Source organism: Phalacrocorax aristotelis, chromosome 1 (assembly GCF_949628215.1).
Source record: "Phalacrocorax aristotelis chromosome 1, bGulAri2.1, whole genome shotgun sequence".
Taxonomy (NCBI): domain Eukaryota; kingdom Metazoa; phylum Chordata; class Aves; order Suliformes; family Phalacrocoracidae; genus Phalacrocorax; species Phalacrocorax aristotelis.
Window position 1 is genome coordinate 110,784,966 of NC_134276.1, and position 19,686 is coordinate 110,804,651.

The 19,686-nt window shown below is 39.1% G+C and overlaps 1 protein-coding gene across 1 annotated transcript in view; it reads left to right on the forward strand.

The window, feature by feature from the left end:
- Positions 1 to 19,686, forward strand: part of SAMSN1 (SAM domain, SH3 domain and nuclear localization signals 1) — a 277,097-nt gene that overhangs the window by 213,803 nt on the left and 43,608 nt on the right. Inside the window, exons 9-11 of the mRNA XM_075101871.1 lie at positions 3,710 to 3,778; positions 8,795 to 8,918; positions 10,070 to 10,446. Coding sequence (XP_074957972.1) covers positions 3,710 to 3,778; positions 8,795 to 8,918; positions 10,070 to 10,446 — 570 coding nt within the window. The remainder of the gene's footprint in view (positions 1 to 3,709; positions 3,779 to 8,794; positions 8,919 to 10,069; positions 10,447 to 19,686) is intronic.

Consider the following 19,686-nt stretch of genomic DNA (forward strand, 5'->3'; position numbering starts at 1 on the left):
CTATATGTGTGTGTCTGTGTCTGTGTGTCAAAATGAGGAATTAATACAATAAATTATTTAAAAGCTAAAAAATCTGGTAAATTTTCCTTTACAGAAGAATATTACATTCAAGGTGAATATTAAACTTTATAAAAGGCTCCTAGCTGAGTTTCTATACAATGTCAGGAGTCCTTTTGGATATTTAGGTTAAAAGAAAGAAAAAAACTGTACATGCATCACCCTGAAGGCATATGAGATAAGTCAGAAAGCTGTGAAAACCCAGACTTTAGGCAGTGCTCAGTTGCAGTGTAGGCCAGAGACACGATCTGGCTTAAAAAGAAGACAAGTCAAATGATCTGTGTATCAGGGGACAGATGACCGTATTGGTGACTTTAAAGCCAGTATGTTCCAGGTTTCTCCTGCTTTCCCTCAGGGTTTTATCTGCCTCTGTACTGTTATTTTGTTCCCATGATTACCTCCTCTCTCCGCTGCCAAAAAGTAGGTGGGGAGGAAGGAAAGGAGAAAAGAACATCGCTTCTGTATCTCTCATTCTCTTTCTCTGTTCTCTTCCTCTAGCCTTCTAAGTCCCTTCTAAAATCCCTTAAAGCATCTCCCCATGAACAGTTTGCCCCATTTTAAAAGCAAAGTTCTATTTTTGACTTCTCTAATTTTTTGAAGATGCTTTTTGGGGCACATGACTAACAAGCTGTAGAGACTTGGATACCTCCAAGTTTTGTACCAATTTAAGACCGATTGAACTTGGCTTTTACAGCTTGCCTTTTAAAAACTTCAATTTTTATGACATTATTTTAGTTTTAGTCTTATTACCTCTGGCCTCCATTATCATGAAGAAAACATTGGTATGATGCCCTTTTAAACTTCCAAAATAGTCTGATTATGTCTGTTTTCATTTGTTGTATGGCATTATGCACACAAATAATGAAATGCTGAGAGAACAGCATTATGGGGGAAGCTCTCACACTTTTTCTGCAAAATTAGCACAAGTGAGTGCCTTTATGAAGTGGCTGTATGCTGATGCACACAGCATAGGGATCAAACAGGAGGAATTAGAGGTTTGCATGCAGTTGCAAGGTTGTGGTCTCACTAGGATCACAAAAATGTGGTGGGATAGCTCACACAACTGGAGTGTAAGCCACCACAGATGCCACTTCTATCTTCAAGAGGGCCACAGAGATCCAGGGAACTACAGGCCAGTCAGTCTTACCTCAATCCCTCAGAATGTGATGGAGCAAATCCTCCTGGAAACTATTCCCAAACATATGAAGGACAAGAAGGTGATTGGGGGTAGTCATCATGAGTTTATGAAATGGAAATAATGTCTGAACAGCCTGAAAGCCTTCTGCAGTGAAATGACTAGTTTGGTGGAAGAGGGGAAAGCGGCAGATGTTTATCTGACATTACTAAGCCTTTCAACACTGTCACCCATAACATCCTCATGGACAAACTAATGAAATAAGGACTAGAAGAGTGGACAGTGAGATGGACTAAAAACAGGTTGAACTGCTGGGCCCAAAGGAATGTCATTAATGGCTCAAAGTCCCTCTGGAATCCTAGTGGTCTACCCCAAGGGAATATCCTGGGTCCAGTACTGTTTATCATCTTCATTAATCACCTAGATGATGGGACAGAGTGCACCTTTGACAAATTTGCAGTCAGTGCAAAACTGGGAGGAGTGGCTGATGCACCAGAGAGTTGTGCTTGCCCATCAAAAGACCTTCAACAGACTGGAGAAATGGGCAAACAGGAATATCATGAAGTTCAATAAAGGGAAGTGCAAAGTCCTGAACCTGGGCAGGAATAACCTCTTCTGTCAGTACAGGCTGGGGACCAATTGGCTGGAAACCAGCTTTGCAGAAAAGGTCCTGGGGGTCCTGATGGGCACCAAGTTGACCATGAGCCAGCGATGTGCCCTTGGAGCAAAGGTAGTCAACATCCTCTTAGGCTGCTATTAGGCAGGGTATTGCCAGTAGGTCAAGGGAGGTCATCCTTCCCCTCTGCTCAGCAATGGCAAGCTGGCCCACCAACATACGGGTGCTGGGTTCAGTTATTGTCTCTCCAGTACAAGACAAACAGGGAAAATACTGGAATAAATTCAATGAAGGGCAATGAATATGATTAAGGGGCTGGAGCATCTGTCATATAATGAGAGGCTGAGAGAGCTGGGACTGCTCAACTTGGAGCAAAGAAGGCTCGGGGGGATCTGATACATGTGTACAAACACCTGATGAGGGGAGTAAAGAAGACAGAGACAGACTTTTCTCAGTGGTGCCCAGTGACAGGACAAGAGGCAATGGGCACTAACTGAAATACAGGAAATTTCATTTGTCATAAATAAAGCACTTTTCTACTGTGAAAGAAGGTCAAACACTGGAAGAGGCTTCCCAGAGAAGCTGTTTAAAGTCCATTATTGGAGATCATCAAAACTACTCAGGGCACAGCCCCGTGCAGCTTGCTCTGGCGGACCTGCTCTGAGCAGGGAGTCAGACTACACAATCGCTGGAGGTGCCTTCCTGCCTCAGCTGGTCTGTGTGAATCTGTGATTCTATGAGACATGGAAAAGACAAATTTACAAGCAAGAGTAAATAGAATAGATTGATATTGTAGGTTTTTTCCCTCTTTCACAAAAAAAAAAAAAAGAAAAAGGCAAATAAGCTTCCCTGAGTGCTTCACAAAAATGTTAATCCCTCTCCATTTCATTCCATTCATTCTGTAAGTGCTGGAAAACAGGGGCTTGGAACAGAAGTACAGGTTGAGGAACACAGCATGAGCACCACTTTAATAATTGTACCTTACCATAAAAAATAGCTTTACTTTCTGCATTTATTTTTCATATCTTTGTTCTTGTTTGTTCATGTCTAGCAGGGCTCCCTTGATGACTCAAACCCTTTGTAGCATATTGGGAAGGACATAAAATATGAAGTAATACAGTCTTTGGGCTAATACATTTTCAAAAATGTTTCATGCCTCATTTCTCACGTAAATTCTTAGGTTGCATTCAGCCTTCAAAGTGTCATTCATATTCATGAAGAAAAAAGGCTAGTGTTCATTAGTTTCACTGATAAGCTATAAGCACTGTCAGGCTTACCCACTAGGGACTGCATCAGTGCCCCAGAGAGTGTATTCTCATGGTGTTCCTATCACGAGGACATTGTGACCAAGAAATGGATTATGGGCAGATGATGAAAGTGTATATAGGCTTGTCTTTGCTTAGTTGTGAGGATCCACCCATTTTCTCTGCATTATTAATCCAATTCAAACTCACACTCTTGGGGCTCAACATCCCAGGCAAAATGAGGTGAACTGAACAAGTATCTTTTTAGAAATGCATCAGTGACACTGGCTTTTCGGCTGGGGGTTGCTGCCGAGTCTTCTGTAGATTTTCTGCTCATTGAGAAAGGCAAGCCAAATCTAGGATGAGACCCAAGCGTCCCATGATATAACGCATGGCTCTGCTGCTGTACCATATACACTGTGATGTCTCCAAGATGTTACTGTGTCCCAGATAACTAAGAAAATTAAGACAGCTCAGTATCAAACTGATTTCAATGGGTGTCAGCCAGTGTATGTCAGCCATTGCTTTTATATGCACACAGTACTGGATGAAAAACTGCTGAGCTCTCAGCCTGTATTCAATGACACAATACTAATTATGTTTATTCATCTTACTTATATTGGATTTTTTTTTTATTTTACCTTTCTTACCATCTAGGTGATAAACTATGAGCAGTGGATTCCGCCACGAGTTCACAATCTAGATGTGGCTGGTAACAGTGAAACGGTGAGTTGCCTTGAAAACTGTTCTTTTTTTTTTCATCAGCAGCTAGCGGCCTGGAAGAAGATGCTGCTTTAAGAGTGTTTCCTTTACTGCATGCTCCTTCCGCAAAAGTTGAAAGATCTTTATCCATATCCTTGCTACAAATCGTGATATATCTATCTTTTATAGAATACTTTACCATTGCTCAGCTATTAATCATCATATTTCTTTATCCTTCACAGAATATCTTAGTATTGTTCTGTGATTCCCAGAAGAAAATCTGCCTATAATCCTGGCTGCTTAAGTTTGACTCTGCAGTCTTTTCTGAGTAGCTGGAGTACCAGACTGAAATAACAGGAATATTTAAAGGTCAGATATGTATGGTCAGGAGCACATGAAAGAAGTTTGTACAGTGCTTTTCTATATATTGGTTGATCGTGACTTCACTGACATTTTTTAACATAAAATTTATCCAAATTCAGTATATTTTACAAAGCTAACTCTTTGTATAAGTAGAGCAGAAAGTTCTTAATCATCATGTATTATTTCAATATTCACTATGTGCAGCAAGGGTATTACTGAAACTTCCCAAAAATTTCTATGGAACAATAATGATACCTCCACTGACACAGTAAACACAGAGTAATTTTTTGTCTTCTCATATTACCTTGTACTCTGAATTTAAGTGCATAAGTAATCATGATTAAATCATTGCAGCTCTTTGGGAAAAGACAAAGCAGCTGAGGAAAAATCACAGATTAGACTCCGCCATGACTAAACTCTTTATGCTGAGAAGTGACATGCTGTGCAAGTACTTTTATTGAAATTAATGCAGTTACACACAGGAAAGAGAGTGCTCAACAGGACTGAGATTGCTGGAATCTGACCAACAGTGTTTCACACTTAGCTTCCAAATTGCTGTATTTCTGTCACCAGGTTAATCTCTGTAACACCTCAGTGAGCAAAAGTTTCTAAGGTATTTAGAATATCTTAGGATAAACTGGAAACAGTTTATCAGACACAATTTAGGTCTTTTTTTTTCCTGTAATATATTTTTATAAGTGCATTTTTAAAATGTATTTTTTTTGTCCATAAGTATTCATGCGCACTTCGTGCAAATTATTTGCAACTAAAGGGCAGCCTGTGACTTATTTTTTTACACAATTCATTTTTATTTGTGGTGTGACATGATTTTGCATGACTAAAACCTGTTAAGCAGGGAAGTAAAGAATATTCTTGTTTACGAGGGAACTCTTTCCTTATAGATAGTTTTGTTTATAGCTTGGGCAAAACACAAGCACAGCTACAATATTCAAGTAAGCAAACATTCTGACCCTAGAACATGGAGGGGGGGAAACATTTAAACGTCTTTAAATGTGTTTTAAGTTAACAGCTTTTTATGAGTGGAAACTTACAGCTCTGTGCACTGGTCTTTAATATTCCCCCATATCTCCTTTCGGAACATCCCCTTCCACAGAGAAGGAAGGTACTGGAAAGTATCATGCTCCAAATTAGTGCACGTTACTGGTCCAACCAGGAGTGCTGCACATTCTGTCACTGCACTTCCTGCTCTCATATCCTGGACAGCTGCAGCTAGAGGTACCAGCAATAAGAAAATTGCCTGAAACCAGAGCACAATATTTAACCTTTTTTTTTTCTCGCTTTTATCCATGCTGTCACTAAGCTGTGGCTGAGGGTTGCCAGGACAATACACCAAAACTGTGAGACCAGGATGGTCAGTTCACCTGATTGTCTGGTTTCTACATCAAAGAATGTTTTACCTTTGTTTGGATAGCCAGCTAAACTTCTGGATTTGAATGCTTAGGTAAACCAAAATAAAATACTGTAAATTTTAAAGCTGTTCCATCACTGACTGATACTGCATGAGCTTTTTTTCTCCATAAAAGGGGGTTACTGTATTTATTATTTAAGCAGTTATGACATTTCACGAACAATAGGCTCTACCAAATGAGTGCTTTTAAGGTAAAGAGGATTAGATTTTGCCATTAATAAAATTATCTGAATAGATTATCTTCCGTTTATCTTGATGTCTCCATGATGGAAATCCCAGATCATAACTCAAAGTCATCATGTTACTTTTGTGCCATTACTTATAAGTGAACAAATGATTATTACTACAAGAGATCTTACATTAGAGCAATATTAGCATTTTAAAGCCACTGTGATTTATTTTGCAAAGATATCTCACAAGGAGAGACTGAAAAATTACACCTCGGTTTCTCTCTTTAGCTAAGCTAAAGCTGTAGTTCTACTATCTTGAATTTGGAAGAGGGAAGAGGGGGCTTGAAATACAAATCAGAACATAATTAATCTGAGCATGCTGGATTTGGCACACACTGGATGATGAATACTCAGATACAAGCTGTAAAAGGGCTCTAAGCTAACTAGAGCTTTAAGGTGGATCTGCTGAGACCTTCCTCTATAGTGAAGATGCTCAAGAAGACCTAAAGGGTTTTAAACTCAAAACCACTAGGTTTTATAGTCTACAAAATAAAATAATTAATTTTTCAAATTACAGAAAATGAAAGCACCTGGGTTTTGCCTATATTAGTAACTAGCACAGAGTAATAAGTGAGTATCAGCACAGCACAGCAGAGCAGTTGGTGCTGATGAGCTGATGTCCACACTATATACTTTATGGGGGATCTGCCTGTGTTCAGATCTGCTCTGTTAGACATCCAGTAGTAGCTGGAGTTCATCAGCTGAACTTCTGGAAAGCATCTTTCATCTTAATTTCATCTGCTACAAGTTCAGTTTGTGGCACTTTAACATGAAAACACAGCTTCCAGGAATATCTTTAAAATTCACTTCAAATATATGCCCCTAATCGAAACTAACATGCTAATAACTTACAAAAGACACTGGAGACATGAAAAGGTGTTTTCATTCAACTCCGGCTTCCTGCTATGTTCCTCTGATTGAGTCCCAGTTCCCAGAGAGCCTGCAGTCTTCAAGAAATGTAACATGCTGCTGAGAAGAAGAGAGTCTAAACCCATGTGCTGTCCGCCATGGGAACTTCTGTATTACTCACTGTGTTTAGCAAGAGGAGGACTGTTAAGGTCCTACCCTTAAGGAAAGAAGTCGGGGTAGCTTGTTCAGCATTAATGGAATCATACTAACTTATATAAGCCGTGAAGGAAGCCATTAAAGGTGTATCTAGAGATAGACGACTACTACTACTACTAAGGGTTTACATAGCTAAGAACATTTCATCACAGCAGTGCCTGAAAGAATAAAATGCTTTAAGATTTTTTTATGTATAATTTTACAGATAGGCATACGTTTATTTCCCTAGGTCATGCTTGGGTCAAGACAGTTTGCAATATTCTGTTAGTCCATTGGTCTTACATGAGGAGGATAAACCAGATTCTGTAGGTTATTAAATCCCCACGCCAATTTATAGCTGGACCAAGATGAACTGGTGATGCAAATCATTTGGTACAGACCTTTCGAGGTCTGAAATCAAACATCTGAATATACAGGGGAACATCTCACCTATTCTCACTTAGCTTTCAGTAAATCTCTGCTTTGACTTATTATAATTTCAACACAATTGTCTAGTGACACAAAACTAACTAAATGCACATAAAAATGTCCTTTGCCTGGGCATAGAAGTTTTGGACTATTTCTGCCTACAGAACCCCTTGACTTCATATAAAAATACCTGAACCTTTGGCACCTGAAGCATAGCCATCTTTATATAAGCAGTTATCTGTCAAGTGAATGGTGGTGTTTTTTTAAAATCCGAAAATAGCATACACCTTCTCCTTTATCATTGCTGCAGAGGGTGGATGTAGCTTGTAATACGTGAATACTGGGGCTTCAGACGTGCTTCATGCTAAGACTTAAGGCAAAAAGCCTTTAACCCAAATGAAAGCTTAGGAGTTCAGAATCTCTTGAGACCCATCCCTAAGCAGCCTGCCCACTATACATTAGACTGTGCTAGCAAACTCCCTGATGGCTTTGTCTCAAAGGATTATGCATATGAGGAAGCAGAAAGGATCTATGATGTGTGACCTAATTGTTGGGGAGACTGCAATAAAGGTCTCTGCATTTCTACATTCTGATAACATCAGTACTAGCACTTAGTCACTCATAATATGACCGAAGATGCATTGCCACAATAGGTTATATTTGTTGTTGGTTTGAACAGGTGAACATCCATAGAAGCCAGACAGTATTGTTCAAAAATTAGCCATCAGTGAATTATGGTTTTACTAATTTCTAATTTATTTACGTTTTTTTTTTGTTTCTAATGAAAAGCAGATATCCTATGTGAAACACAGCATATGTCTGTGGAGGAGAGGTTATTTGCTGTCAAAGTACAAAAATTCTTTCTGAAGCTCGCAGAGAAGTTCAGAGTCAGACTGAAAGTGAACTCAAGTGTTTCTGGACTGATTTACAAGATAGCAGATGGTTTAACATAAGTGAAATCGTGTGAGACAGCTGCATGATCACAAAGTTCCTGCTCTAAGAGCCTGTAGTACCCAAACCTTGAGTTTCTCCAGTAGGATGTTGTTGGAATGTACAATAACATATCTGAATTATCATTTAAGTTATTGTCATTTATCTAGGAAAGGAAATAAGGCCTTGAATAAAGGAAGACATTAGTATTTCAGAACACTCTCCCATACACACTTAAATGCAGTAGCTTGCCACATCTGGGATTTCTGTGCATACCTGAAATGCTTCTGGATAATATAGTGGATGCATATATTAAAATGTTTTCTGGAACTAATCTGGAATTCAGTATTAAGTAATACTGGGGTATTAAAGAAAAGTAATATGTAAAGAGCAATATGAACGCTGGTCTAGTTTTGATGCCTCTTGTGACTTGCCTTTTTCCTTTTTTTGTATCTATTGATCCCAAGCAAGGGAGTGCGTAACTTTTAAAGCATTGTGTAGATGATTAATTCTTTGAATCTGAGACTTTGTCATTCTCAAAATAAGCACCATGTTACCCTTAATTTTTATTTGTAGGGTTTGAATACTTTTACCTTTTTTTTTTTTTTTTGCCAGGGTACAGGACCAGATGATAAAGCAGAGTCCATGGGAACATTAAAACGATTGCAGAAATTGGTCCGAACCAAAAAAACAAATACGCAAAGCTTGGATGATGTCAAACATGTTTTGCTCCCCCTCAGTAAGCAAAGCATCATATCAGCATTCTTTCCAACATTTGGGAAATGGCACTGTATTGACCATAACTGTAAACAATCCTGTCCTGGTCTGTCATTCACCACCCACAATTTTCAACCCCCAACTGAGATGTTACTGTGATACCACTTTAGTGCTGACTTCCTCATAGTGTGAAAACCTGTTTCCTGTCACACTAGCATGAGTTTTGTAAGAGTATATCTTGCAAGTGGGGATTTTAGCTAAATAGAATTGTATAACAGTGGGGCCTCTGTGCTGGGGACAATTTCTTTTTAGAGTAGTTCCTAGTTCTGTATCATGTTTCAGATCCTTTCTGATCGGAAACAAAACTCACAAGCGCAAAGATAATTTTCAGCATTAATCCATAAGTCAGTAGCTTCTGGGACTGCGCACAAGAAGGTCTGCAGTATGATAAGCAAGTCGGCCTCTCATCATATCTGATTGCCTAGGGCCATAAAATACAGGAATTCTAAACTGATGCTGAGCTCAGGTTATTTTCTCAAGTCTCCTATAGATCACTGATCTGACACTGAAGCAGTTCTTCCTGTGAACTTGTTTTGCCAACATTAATTTAACAGTACATGCATTTGGTGTACAATGCATTTATGTATACGATTATTTTTAAACCAATGCTAGCAACATTATTTTAAACTATCTATGTGATGAGCTACTGCTCCAGCCAAATCATTGCCTGGGCTGAAACACATGAGGAAATTCAGATTTCAGCAACTATTTTGCAACTACAACATACTGGAAAGGGGTGGGAGAGGAATTATCCAGAAAAGTTTTCCAAACATTTTCAATATTTAAGCTAAACTCATGCTCCCTGCAACTATGCAGCAATATGATGTTTAATTAGAAAATTTTCATGTTTATTGCAGAACCAGTACAATTTGCCAGGCTTTTGAGGGAACAAGACAAATTTACCAAATGGAGAATAAATCTTGCTTTTGGCTCAGATGTCTGAGCCTGTACAAAATCCTTTCCATTTCCCTAATTACCATTATTATTTGCTTTTTATGGAGTCCATGGCTTTTTCATTATATAGAACACAACAGACAGCATTTAAGAAAATAAGCATGCTATTTTGTCTATGAATTGCAACATATTATAACAAGAGTATTTGCATTTTTAAAGATACATTAGAAGATGCTTATCTCTCTGAAGAGGATGAAGCAGCACTAACTTCTTGCATGAAACTGACCAAACCTCAGGAAAAGAAGACCTGGAAAGACAATGTGAGGAGAAAAGAAGAGACTGAGACTAGGGAAGATTTTATTTCTGCATCTCTGGGCCACTCATATACTTCCAGACTTAATAACTTAGGAACTATTTCAATCCGCTCAGAAACCGAATTTCACTTGTGGAGTGACTGGAAGCCATTTCCTGATAACCAGCTCTGTCCTTGTGACTTCTTGATTTCAAAAATAGAAGAATGGGAAAACTGTACTTGCTCTTCTCATCATCCACATCTCGCATATTCCCTAGCTGATATGGATCTACAGTACTCCTGGGTAAGTGGAAGTGGTTTCTTTTGTGCTGATATGCATAAAAAGTAGAAACTTTTTCCTCTGATTCAGCATTAAAGAGATGCTGTCATCTTCCATGTGGTTATAAAGTGCAGTAAACAAAATTTAGATTTCAGGTGAATGCTTTGTTCAGGCTAACACCAGGGCTTCGTATTGCCCTAGGTGCTTCATTTTTAACCATGCAGACATCAGCAGTGTTCAGATGGAAGGCTTTAGGCTATTCTGTTTCCCATCAGAGACACTGAGTTTTTTTCATCTGTACATTAAATACTCATCCTTCCAGGCTTAGAAAACTTTCTGTGAGTCTGGGGTAAGTCAGTAAGGGCCAATGAAACCAGTGGGCTTGGACCAGGCCCCTAAAGGTCACTACAATACTAGTAAAGGACACTAGAGTTATTTAGATAAGTATCAGAGGCTGAAGAGGCATTGGTGTTTCTCCCTTCTTGGACCGGCTCAGCTGTTGGAGCCTATTTTTACAATTACCTTTGTGACAGCAAGAAGTTTTTAGAGCCGAATACAAAGGAGCAGAGTTTAATCTTGGTCTGAAATTATCCTCTGAATAGCTGTCTGGAGGAGGCTTTTCTATTTTAATTGCTGGTTTTTAAAAAATTGCTATTTAAAACTAGAAAAGCAGAAACAAGAAAAACTTTCATTGGAGAGATATACAACGTATCGGCACTGCAGTGAGGCTTTTTTCCCCTCCCCTCACTGAGCACAGCAGGTCTTCTGGCACTCCACATAGTGGTAAGCACATGGAGGGTGGCCAGTTGACTGAAATATATCAGGGAAGAAGCAGAGCAGCCTCTTTTCCCTTTATGCCCGTTCCCTCTACATTGCTCCAGGGACAGAGCTTTCTCACTGTGCAATAAGGCCAACCCCTAGGAACCTGTATGTAAACCACAGGAGGCAAGATACCTGCTGAAACCTGCCAGCTGAGTGTTCAAATGGAGACCTGAGCAGCCATAACCTTAGATCAGAGAGTATCCTGTTGAAAACAGCATTTTCTCTAACATGTGCTCATATATCTTTAGGAAAGGTACACACACATAGACGTGTGGGTCAGTATGGCAAACGTATTTCTGAATACATGGAGGTAGTCATTCAGTTTCTTTTCAGTGACACAGTAGCTGTCAGGCAGTACATGAAACATGGGATTTATGTAGCTGAATGTAGCCCAGAAGATTTTCCTGGGACTTGACATAGAAAACAGAAAGGCTAAAGCTTTGATTGATGGAACTGTAATTAGAAGAGAGAGAACGCAAACTACCCCTAAATAAAGGCTGAGAAAGGTGCAGCCATGAAACCCTGGACAGCCTCAGCACTGCAAACTCCCAGGGAGAGGCCCTGGAGACAGACCTTCAGGGCAGAGCGTTGGCAGAAATAGGCTGGGAGCTGTGAACAAAGACTGTGCTCTGTCGGGTGAGTCCTCCTGTCTGCCAGTAAATAGGACTCCATAGAAACCAAATTGTGTCAGGGATGCTGGCCTCCATCATATGCCTACTTCTAGTGAAAGCAACTTTCAGCATCCCAAGCTAATGCTGAAGTCCCAGGGCAAAATAGTAATAATAGATATGTCGGTCAGATGTATGAAAGTGTGTCAATTTAAATAATTTCATTTAATTTTGTCATAAACAGGCTGTTAACATTCTCTACCCTGGTGAGATTTGTCCTACCCGTGTTACTATTAAGTGCCAGGAAGAGGTTTAGTGCTTTTTTTCCCTGCATTATTGTTTATTTTGCCATCTGCTTTCCTGATGGGCTCCCTGACTTTAATGTATCTCTGTGGGCTTAGTGTCTTTAGATTTAAATTACAGGCAATAGCAAGATAGCTCATTCTTTGCATATGCATTCTACCAACAGGCCTAATCGAAGATTACACAGACTGGATTTTCTGTTTTGCTTTTTAAGAATCAAACAAGCCAACACTGGTGGTTTTGCTATGAGGGGATCAGACATTGGGGAAGACGCAGACGTTCTTTCTGATGTTGATTTACTTATTAGAGTAAACCAAGAGTAAAGTATCATTTAATTTTCTTGGCTGATCTTGGTTTGGCTACTACTCTACTGTCTGTGCTGCAGCATGATGTGGAGGACATAGCCTGATATGCAGTACTGAAATGCAAGACGGTACATTGTGAATTGAGGCAAACAGGTAAAACTGGTAGATGCAAGACTAAGATCCAAGACTCTGCTATTCCATCAGCAAACTGGCTGATCTGGTTTGCGATTGGACACATATTATCCAGACTCAACTCAGCAATAAACGCAAAGCTGATTGAGCCTAGCCTTAATTAAAGCTTGAATTGCAGAGAGAAAATTAGGTAGTGCTCTCCCGTAATCACAAGAAAAAAGACCTGGATCCCTTCATAATAGATCACTGTTTAGAGAGACAAAATATGAGTGATCCTAATTCCTTTCCTTCAGTCTTTTCCCCTGACTCCTTTCTTCCTCTTCCTTTCTTACATGGCCTCCCTTATGGTGCCTCATATTGCCATTGTTTGTTCCACCTAAAATACTAAAAAGGCTGACAGAGATCATCCAGGTTGGCCACCTAAACAAGAACTGTGAGAACAGGCTACAAAAGCCACATCCATCTTCAGCTACAACAGACTCACCAAACTCCTCCAGCTACTCTTACTTCAGCCTCCCCCAGTTAAGCACATGATGAACACCTGTGTTAGCTGAATGCCTCTGGCACAGGGACATTGGCGACAATTCAAACCTCACCCATCCTGCCCACCTTCATGTATTATGAAAACATTTTAGAAGTCTGTATCTCCATCCTTTAGTTAAATAGAGAACTATGTTACCACTTTATAGCCACGGTGCCACTGTTAGCAACTTTGTGCGAAGTTAGCTTAGACATAAGTCGTCTTTTTTTTTGCATTGTTCAACTGTTTACAACATAATTAGTGGTTGGTCAAAATTTTGCTAGAGGCAATGTAGAGCATTGCTTTTTTTGCTGTGTCAAGATTGCCATGTGAAATTATTGTTATTGATATACTTTCTAAAAGATGTAATTTGTTCTTCCTTAGAAAGTGGAAGAATATATTTAAGAAAATACTGCATACTTCAGCAAAAAAAAAGAAAAAATAAGCCTGGATAAAAAAAATACTATGCTGCATATTTTTGTATTACGACAAAGTATATTGGGGAGAGAAATGAGTGATCCACGCCAGTGTTTGTAATGTTATGAATCAGCTGAAAGTCAGGCAGAGGATGGAAGAAAAGATTGTCCAGACACCACTTTAACAACCACTTGACCTTAATGTGAAAGTTTATTAGTTTTTTTTACTTCTTTTTATTCCTCAAGGTTAGCCCTGCAGAAAACAGTTCAGCTGTCTGACACAGACTTTTTTTCCTTTTTTTTTTTTTTTTTTTTTTAAACTGTGGTTACTAGAAGCTGCCCTTGTGATATTCTTATGCTAAGGTCTTCACTACCTTAACAAAGTAGTATGCTTAGAAGTGCCATGTCCATATGACTTTTATACAAGCCATTTCAGCCTTCTGTTGCCTTTTCTCAATCTGTACAATTGCATAAGATTTTTGTAACCTCACCTAAGGCATGGAAAATCTAGAGTAAGAAGCTTGGAAAGTACAGGAGCTTGATGGGCTTGACTGGCCCTGAAACAGGCACAGAGTGGAGAACACAATAGGATCACAGCTGAGGGGTCCTCTTCACGAAAGGGTTCCCTGATTGTCTTGGGGACAGCCTGAGACAGAGAGAGAAAAGCTGATGAGTCACTTTCTTCTCTTCTTCAATACTTCAACATGCTACTTCACTGGCTGACCCATCCACTCTCCCAGTAACTGTGCAATATGGAAGCTGTGTTTATAGGATGACACAGACATCCTTTACAGGAAAGGGAGAGGAGACATCTCCTGTTGGAGACAAATTAGGAGAGAGCTACTGGAAGTGGGTTTCTCTTCTTGCAGTATCTAAAAGTACAGTTATGTTTAACAGAAGAAGGATTTAGTCATCGATACCATAAGAGTATTTATTTGTTGCAACCCATGTTTGGTATATCAGTGAGAAGGAAAAGACGAAGGTCATTTCCCAAGACTAGAGAAGACCTGGGATACTGGTGAGGAGAAAGAAAATCTAAGGGTGCTGCAGAGCAATATATCTTTTCTTTCCCATTTTCAGGGTAAAGAGAGAGTAGAAAGCTTCAAAAGATTGGTTTCTAACCAATATAAATGCACTACATTGTGGTGGAATGAACAGTCTGGGAAAACTGCGGGTGACACTATGCCAATGCTTGTGTTTGTTCTCTCCATGGTTCTCTCAGGAATGTCTTACAGTCTTTTTGTTGTTATGTTAGCCCTGCTGTTACGTCCATGGTTCTCTGCCATTTCCGTTACCTTGTGGCTTTCTGCTTTCCTCCTGGTGTGACTTGCTTTCTTGCCAGACAAGCGATTTCCCAGCACCTCCCTTTGACCCTTAGTAGATATATCTAGTTTGACACTCATTTGTTTGTTGAAGTAACACTCTTCTTCTAAGCTATATTTTTGGAAATTTTCTTGTCCTATCTTTTCCTGACATATTCTACTTAATAGGTTGTGGTTCCTCATTGCCCCATAACACCCTTACATGCTTGCTTGCTATGATTGCTCTTACCTTGCACTCTGTACTGCCTCTGCTGCACCTGATCACCTTGGTTCTCAAAGAAGTGCTGTATATTGCCTAGAGGTTATTGAACCTCTTGTGATACCAGGGATTGATCATTGTTCTCTAAGTTAGCAGAGCAGGGAGGAAGAGTATGGGCAGCTAGTAACAAACAAACAGGACAGAGAGTGTTCTTCTCTAGCCAAATGTGCTTTGAAGCCGAAAGCTGCATTAGACCATTTGCACAGCCCAGGGAATGGCTACGGGAAGATTTCTACTTCACTTCAGCCAACAGTTCCTCCTGTGCACTAGAATGCTGTGGGCTTTAATAGGCTTTCTGGTTGCTCAATTTTCTTAAGCAATTTGACTGTTTTCTGCATTATTTTCTTTCTTTAGCTAATGTTTTTCTGTTGAGAGACACCTGAACAGGCCTTAGAAGAGCTTTCTCAATTACATTTTGAACCCTCATTTGGCACAAATACAGCACTAAAAAGAATGCCTGGAAATCCCCAGATTGCTTTTTTGAGACACCAATTTTCAACTGCTCTGGTCACTAGCTGTTTCAGTGTCAGTAATAAGTGATCCTTTCAAAAGCTGTAATTCTTACTCGTTCCTACTTCAGCGACAAAGTAGGAAGCCAGATCCTGACCAAGTATAAATCTATTTTCTACTGGTGTTAGGAAGCCCTGCTCAGCTGTGCCCAAGCTGAGGCCCAGAGCCTTTGCCCAGGGAAGAGATGAAGAGCAGCCGAAAGGGTGGCAGTAAACAAAGCAGTCAAGATCATGATGATGGGCATTCAGGTGCTAAGCTGTGGCTGAGACATGAAAACAGGATTTGTTTTCTAAGATATGAAACTGTCCCCAGCTGCTTCTTCTCTTTCGTCGTATCATATCTTCATTTACAAGCACCCTGATAGGTTTCCTGTTGCTTTTTATAACCTTCTAGCTAATTTCACCTGTTACCCTGCTCTCCTCATCAGTCCATCAGCTCAGCCCTTCACCCTGTGTGCTTAGCACCTCTGTTGCAGGGTAAAGAGATAGCTAGAAACCCCACCATGCTCCCCAGTCTGCAGTCTTTGAAGACACATGAACTGACAGACAAAAAGGAACAGCTAAATCTAGCACATGGTTAAATTTAAAGGCACTCACTATTTCCAGTTCAAACCCTGCCCCAGAACCTTGTGAAAGCTTATTTTTAATTTTAAGCCTTTTGAGGGGGTGGGGATTGAGATATATTTATACATGTTTGATGGATTCAAATGCTTGTGAAATTTGAATTACTTTGATTTTAAAACAGGGGGAGAGTCAAGATCCAGGACTTAATTTTCAGTGTTTACTTTTCCTGGAAATACCAAGCAAAATATTGACTCGGCCAAAAAGATGCAAATGCTGGTGAACTTAAGAGCAGTTATTTTCCTGATGCTTCAGTGTCTGTAGAGTCTTACTTTGTCTTCTGTCACAGGGAGCTTTATTTAAGAAACTATTACAACAGGAAGTTGATAAATATTGTATGGCTTGCTTCAGTTAAATACAAAAAGTGAGAGAAAATCACCTCTTAAAGCACAAGGCTTCATCTCTCAAGCTTTGTGCTTGGAAGAGAAGAGCCTGGGAGGGCATCCAGCCTTGCTATAGCTGCACCATTGCACTGTGCTGATAACAAATATATGCCACTGCCATTCTGCATCCTACAGTGGTTTTTGCTGCCTCCTGCACAGTAATGTGAAAAATTTAGAAATTTAGTGTCTTCATCTGTGGTGACTTCGACCATGCAGTCTCAAAACAGGTTTTAAAGGATATGAAAAATCTGATGATGCTGCTTTTCACTATGGTAACTCTTGTCCTATTTTATATTTTTAACACCTTACTGGAATTTTTATAGCTATATAGGGAATTGTGTCACATTTTCCATTAATCTTAGAGGCACGTATACCTAACTCTACTAAAAGACTTAACAATTCCAAACTTTTCCCTCCAAACATTGCTAGACTGTTCTGTAAAGTTGGATAGCTAGTACTTGCTAGTATATATAAGGCAGAATGATAATTAACTGAATTTATTTGTAGTAAAAGATATTTTAAAATACCACAACATCTTTAATATGGTTACAGATAACTACAGAAGAACATTTCAAATCACCTCTGCAGATTTCACGGGTTTGCTTGTGACATAGCTGTTAGGTACTGCAGAGCTACAGCTAGAGAGAGAAATAAAAGGTTATTTTGGATCTCTGTCATGAATGTAGTATGAAGGGGGATATAATTGTTGAAAGTGCAGGGAAAATTGTGTATTTCATATACTTCTTCTTTGTAAATGGCATATGAATTCTTAATAGAAAAAAAGAATACTACCTACTTCATGAAACATGATTAAGAGTCAAAACATAATTAAACTAAGTGCAGCTGTTGATAACAAACTGTCTGATGAAAGGATGACTTCCTGTTAGCACCATTTAGAATTGCCAAAATGATGCACTTTTGCGTACTGAAAGAAATAGATTGTATTGCCTTTCTGCTGCTTTATATACCTACGCTGTGATAATATTATCCTCCTGTGGATCTGCTGTCGGTCCAGTATTTTATAACTGACATTTTTTCTTCTTGATTTTTCTTCTTGGTTTTTTTTGTATTAAAAAAAATATAAAAGCTATACTTTCTTCCCATATACCATTCAAAGCAAAAAACAAAAATTACACATTACTCTGCTTGAGAAGTGGTCCTGCTGAATGAATCCACTAATACAGCTGTGTTTTGATCCTTGTTGTGCTAATGCATTAGCTCCTGGTGTTGGCAGGAACATTTTGACCAATGAAGCCATTAGGTGCCTTGGGACCTGCCTATCCAAGACTGCAACTTTTGAAGTACAATTTATCTCCTAACACAAAGTAGTGCAGTTTTACTTCTGCATAGATCCACTTTTGAAACCTAAACTTTGGCCTGATCTTGTGCTCGTTGCATTGGTGACAAGCTTCCCATTTGTAGTCAAAATATTTAACCTTCACTGTGCTTGCATTAGCTCAGTATACCTTTTATGTGTGCTCATCTTTATTCAGGAGAAAAAGCAAGCTTGGTTTCAGATTTCTTCAGTGTCCCTGATGAAGTTGAAATTAAAGTGCTACCCACATTATTATTTTGGTAAGTATTTTGAGGCTAAGGCTTTGGTAAGGAAGCCACAACCTAAGATGACTCAAGGCTCCTTACTGACCTTAAGTTACAAGGATACATAGGTGGTAGGTAGCAGTGCATACAACGTCTGGTATTCCTTGTCTTCTTCCCTAGCTAATTCAAATGTCTTTTCTTTTGGAGGACATTAATCTTCTCGAATTTCTGAGCTGGCTCAGGAGCTGGTTGTTTGCTTGCTTGTTTTGTGAGTGTAGATTGAGCTAGTTATTCTCTTTGGTAAGCCATTTTTGCATGCTTTAAGTGTTCCTGTAAAGCGTATTTGTGAAATAAGCCTTTCATAAATCAGAAGAAATTAGTTGTGTTTTCACCTCTCTCACACAGAAATGTGGGGAAAGTCACATGATATCAGTGCTTAGCAATGGCATAAATGGAAGAGTGAGGATTTTTAGTGCCAAAAAGGCATTAAGATTGCCAGGGCTGCAGCATTATTATAATGAGTGCGTTTCAAAGTCCAGTAAAAGTACTTCTGTTGTGACATTCTCCAAAAGCAGGGTATGTCTTGCATAATTTCAAACTTGTTTTTAGAAACTGAAAATTTTATTTGAATACTGGGTTTTCATCCAGCTTTGAAAAAAATAATTGTGGGTAAAATGAACAAGAATAGGGCCTGAAAAATATGTTTGGAAGTGAAACAATGGGCACACAGTGGACATAACTCTAGTTCTGCTATTTAAATACTTTCAGGTATATGAACAGATCATTAGAAATCAAAAACCAGGGCTTTTCAGAAAGAACCGGACAATTATTTGTATCTGAGTGTTCTCTTTTATTTTGAAGAGAATTCACCTATGGTAATTAAATTTCTGGACTGACTTTCTGTAGACATTTAATTGATTGAAGAAGTCCTCCTTCCCTAATACAAAAGCAAAGCAAATTGGAAACTTGAACGTAACATAATTCTTGCTGGAATTGCTTACACTCCAATCCATTTGAAGAAATCTGGCTCAATATTTTTCATGAAAGGACCAAATTCATTAGGTTAAATGACACGAAACTTCTCGTTCACTTCTACTTACACCTTACGTTTGATAGCATACCACAAGAAATGACGACAGTGCGTGACAAATGGGAAAATCAAGAGTTCAGATAGTTTAAGATCATGAAACAGAAACTTTTGCAGATATTTTGAGGGTTCCTATATTTAGTTCTGGATGGTGTAGGTGTTTTAATACCTAGATTTCCTTCCTCACAGATCATCCTTGCTTCACATAACTTCCCTAAAAATTAATCAGCATGGCAATACAGCAATACGTGTGGCATCAGTTACAACAGGGGACTAGTGTGTTAGCTGCCATGCTAGCTCACAAGACAGTTCTTTTTCTCAGATAAATGCAGATGACAGCTCACATCCTACAGCAAGATATGTACAGGTGGAAAAGGGCAAAATCAGTTCATTCTGGTGGCCATTTTAAGATAGGCAGGATATTATTCAGTTTTTTCA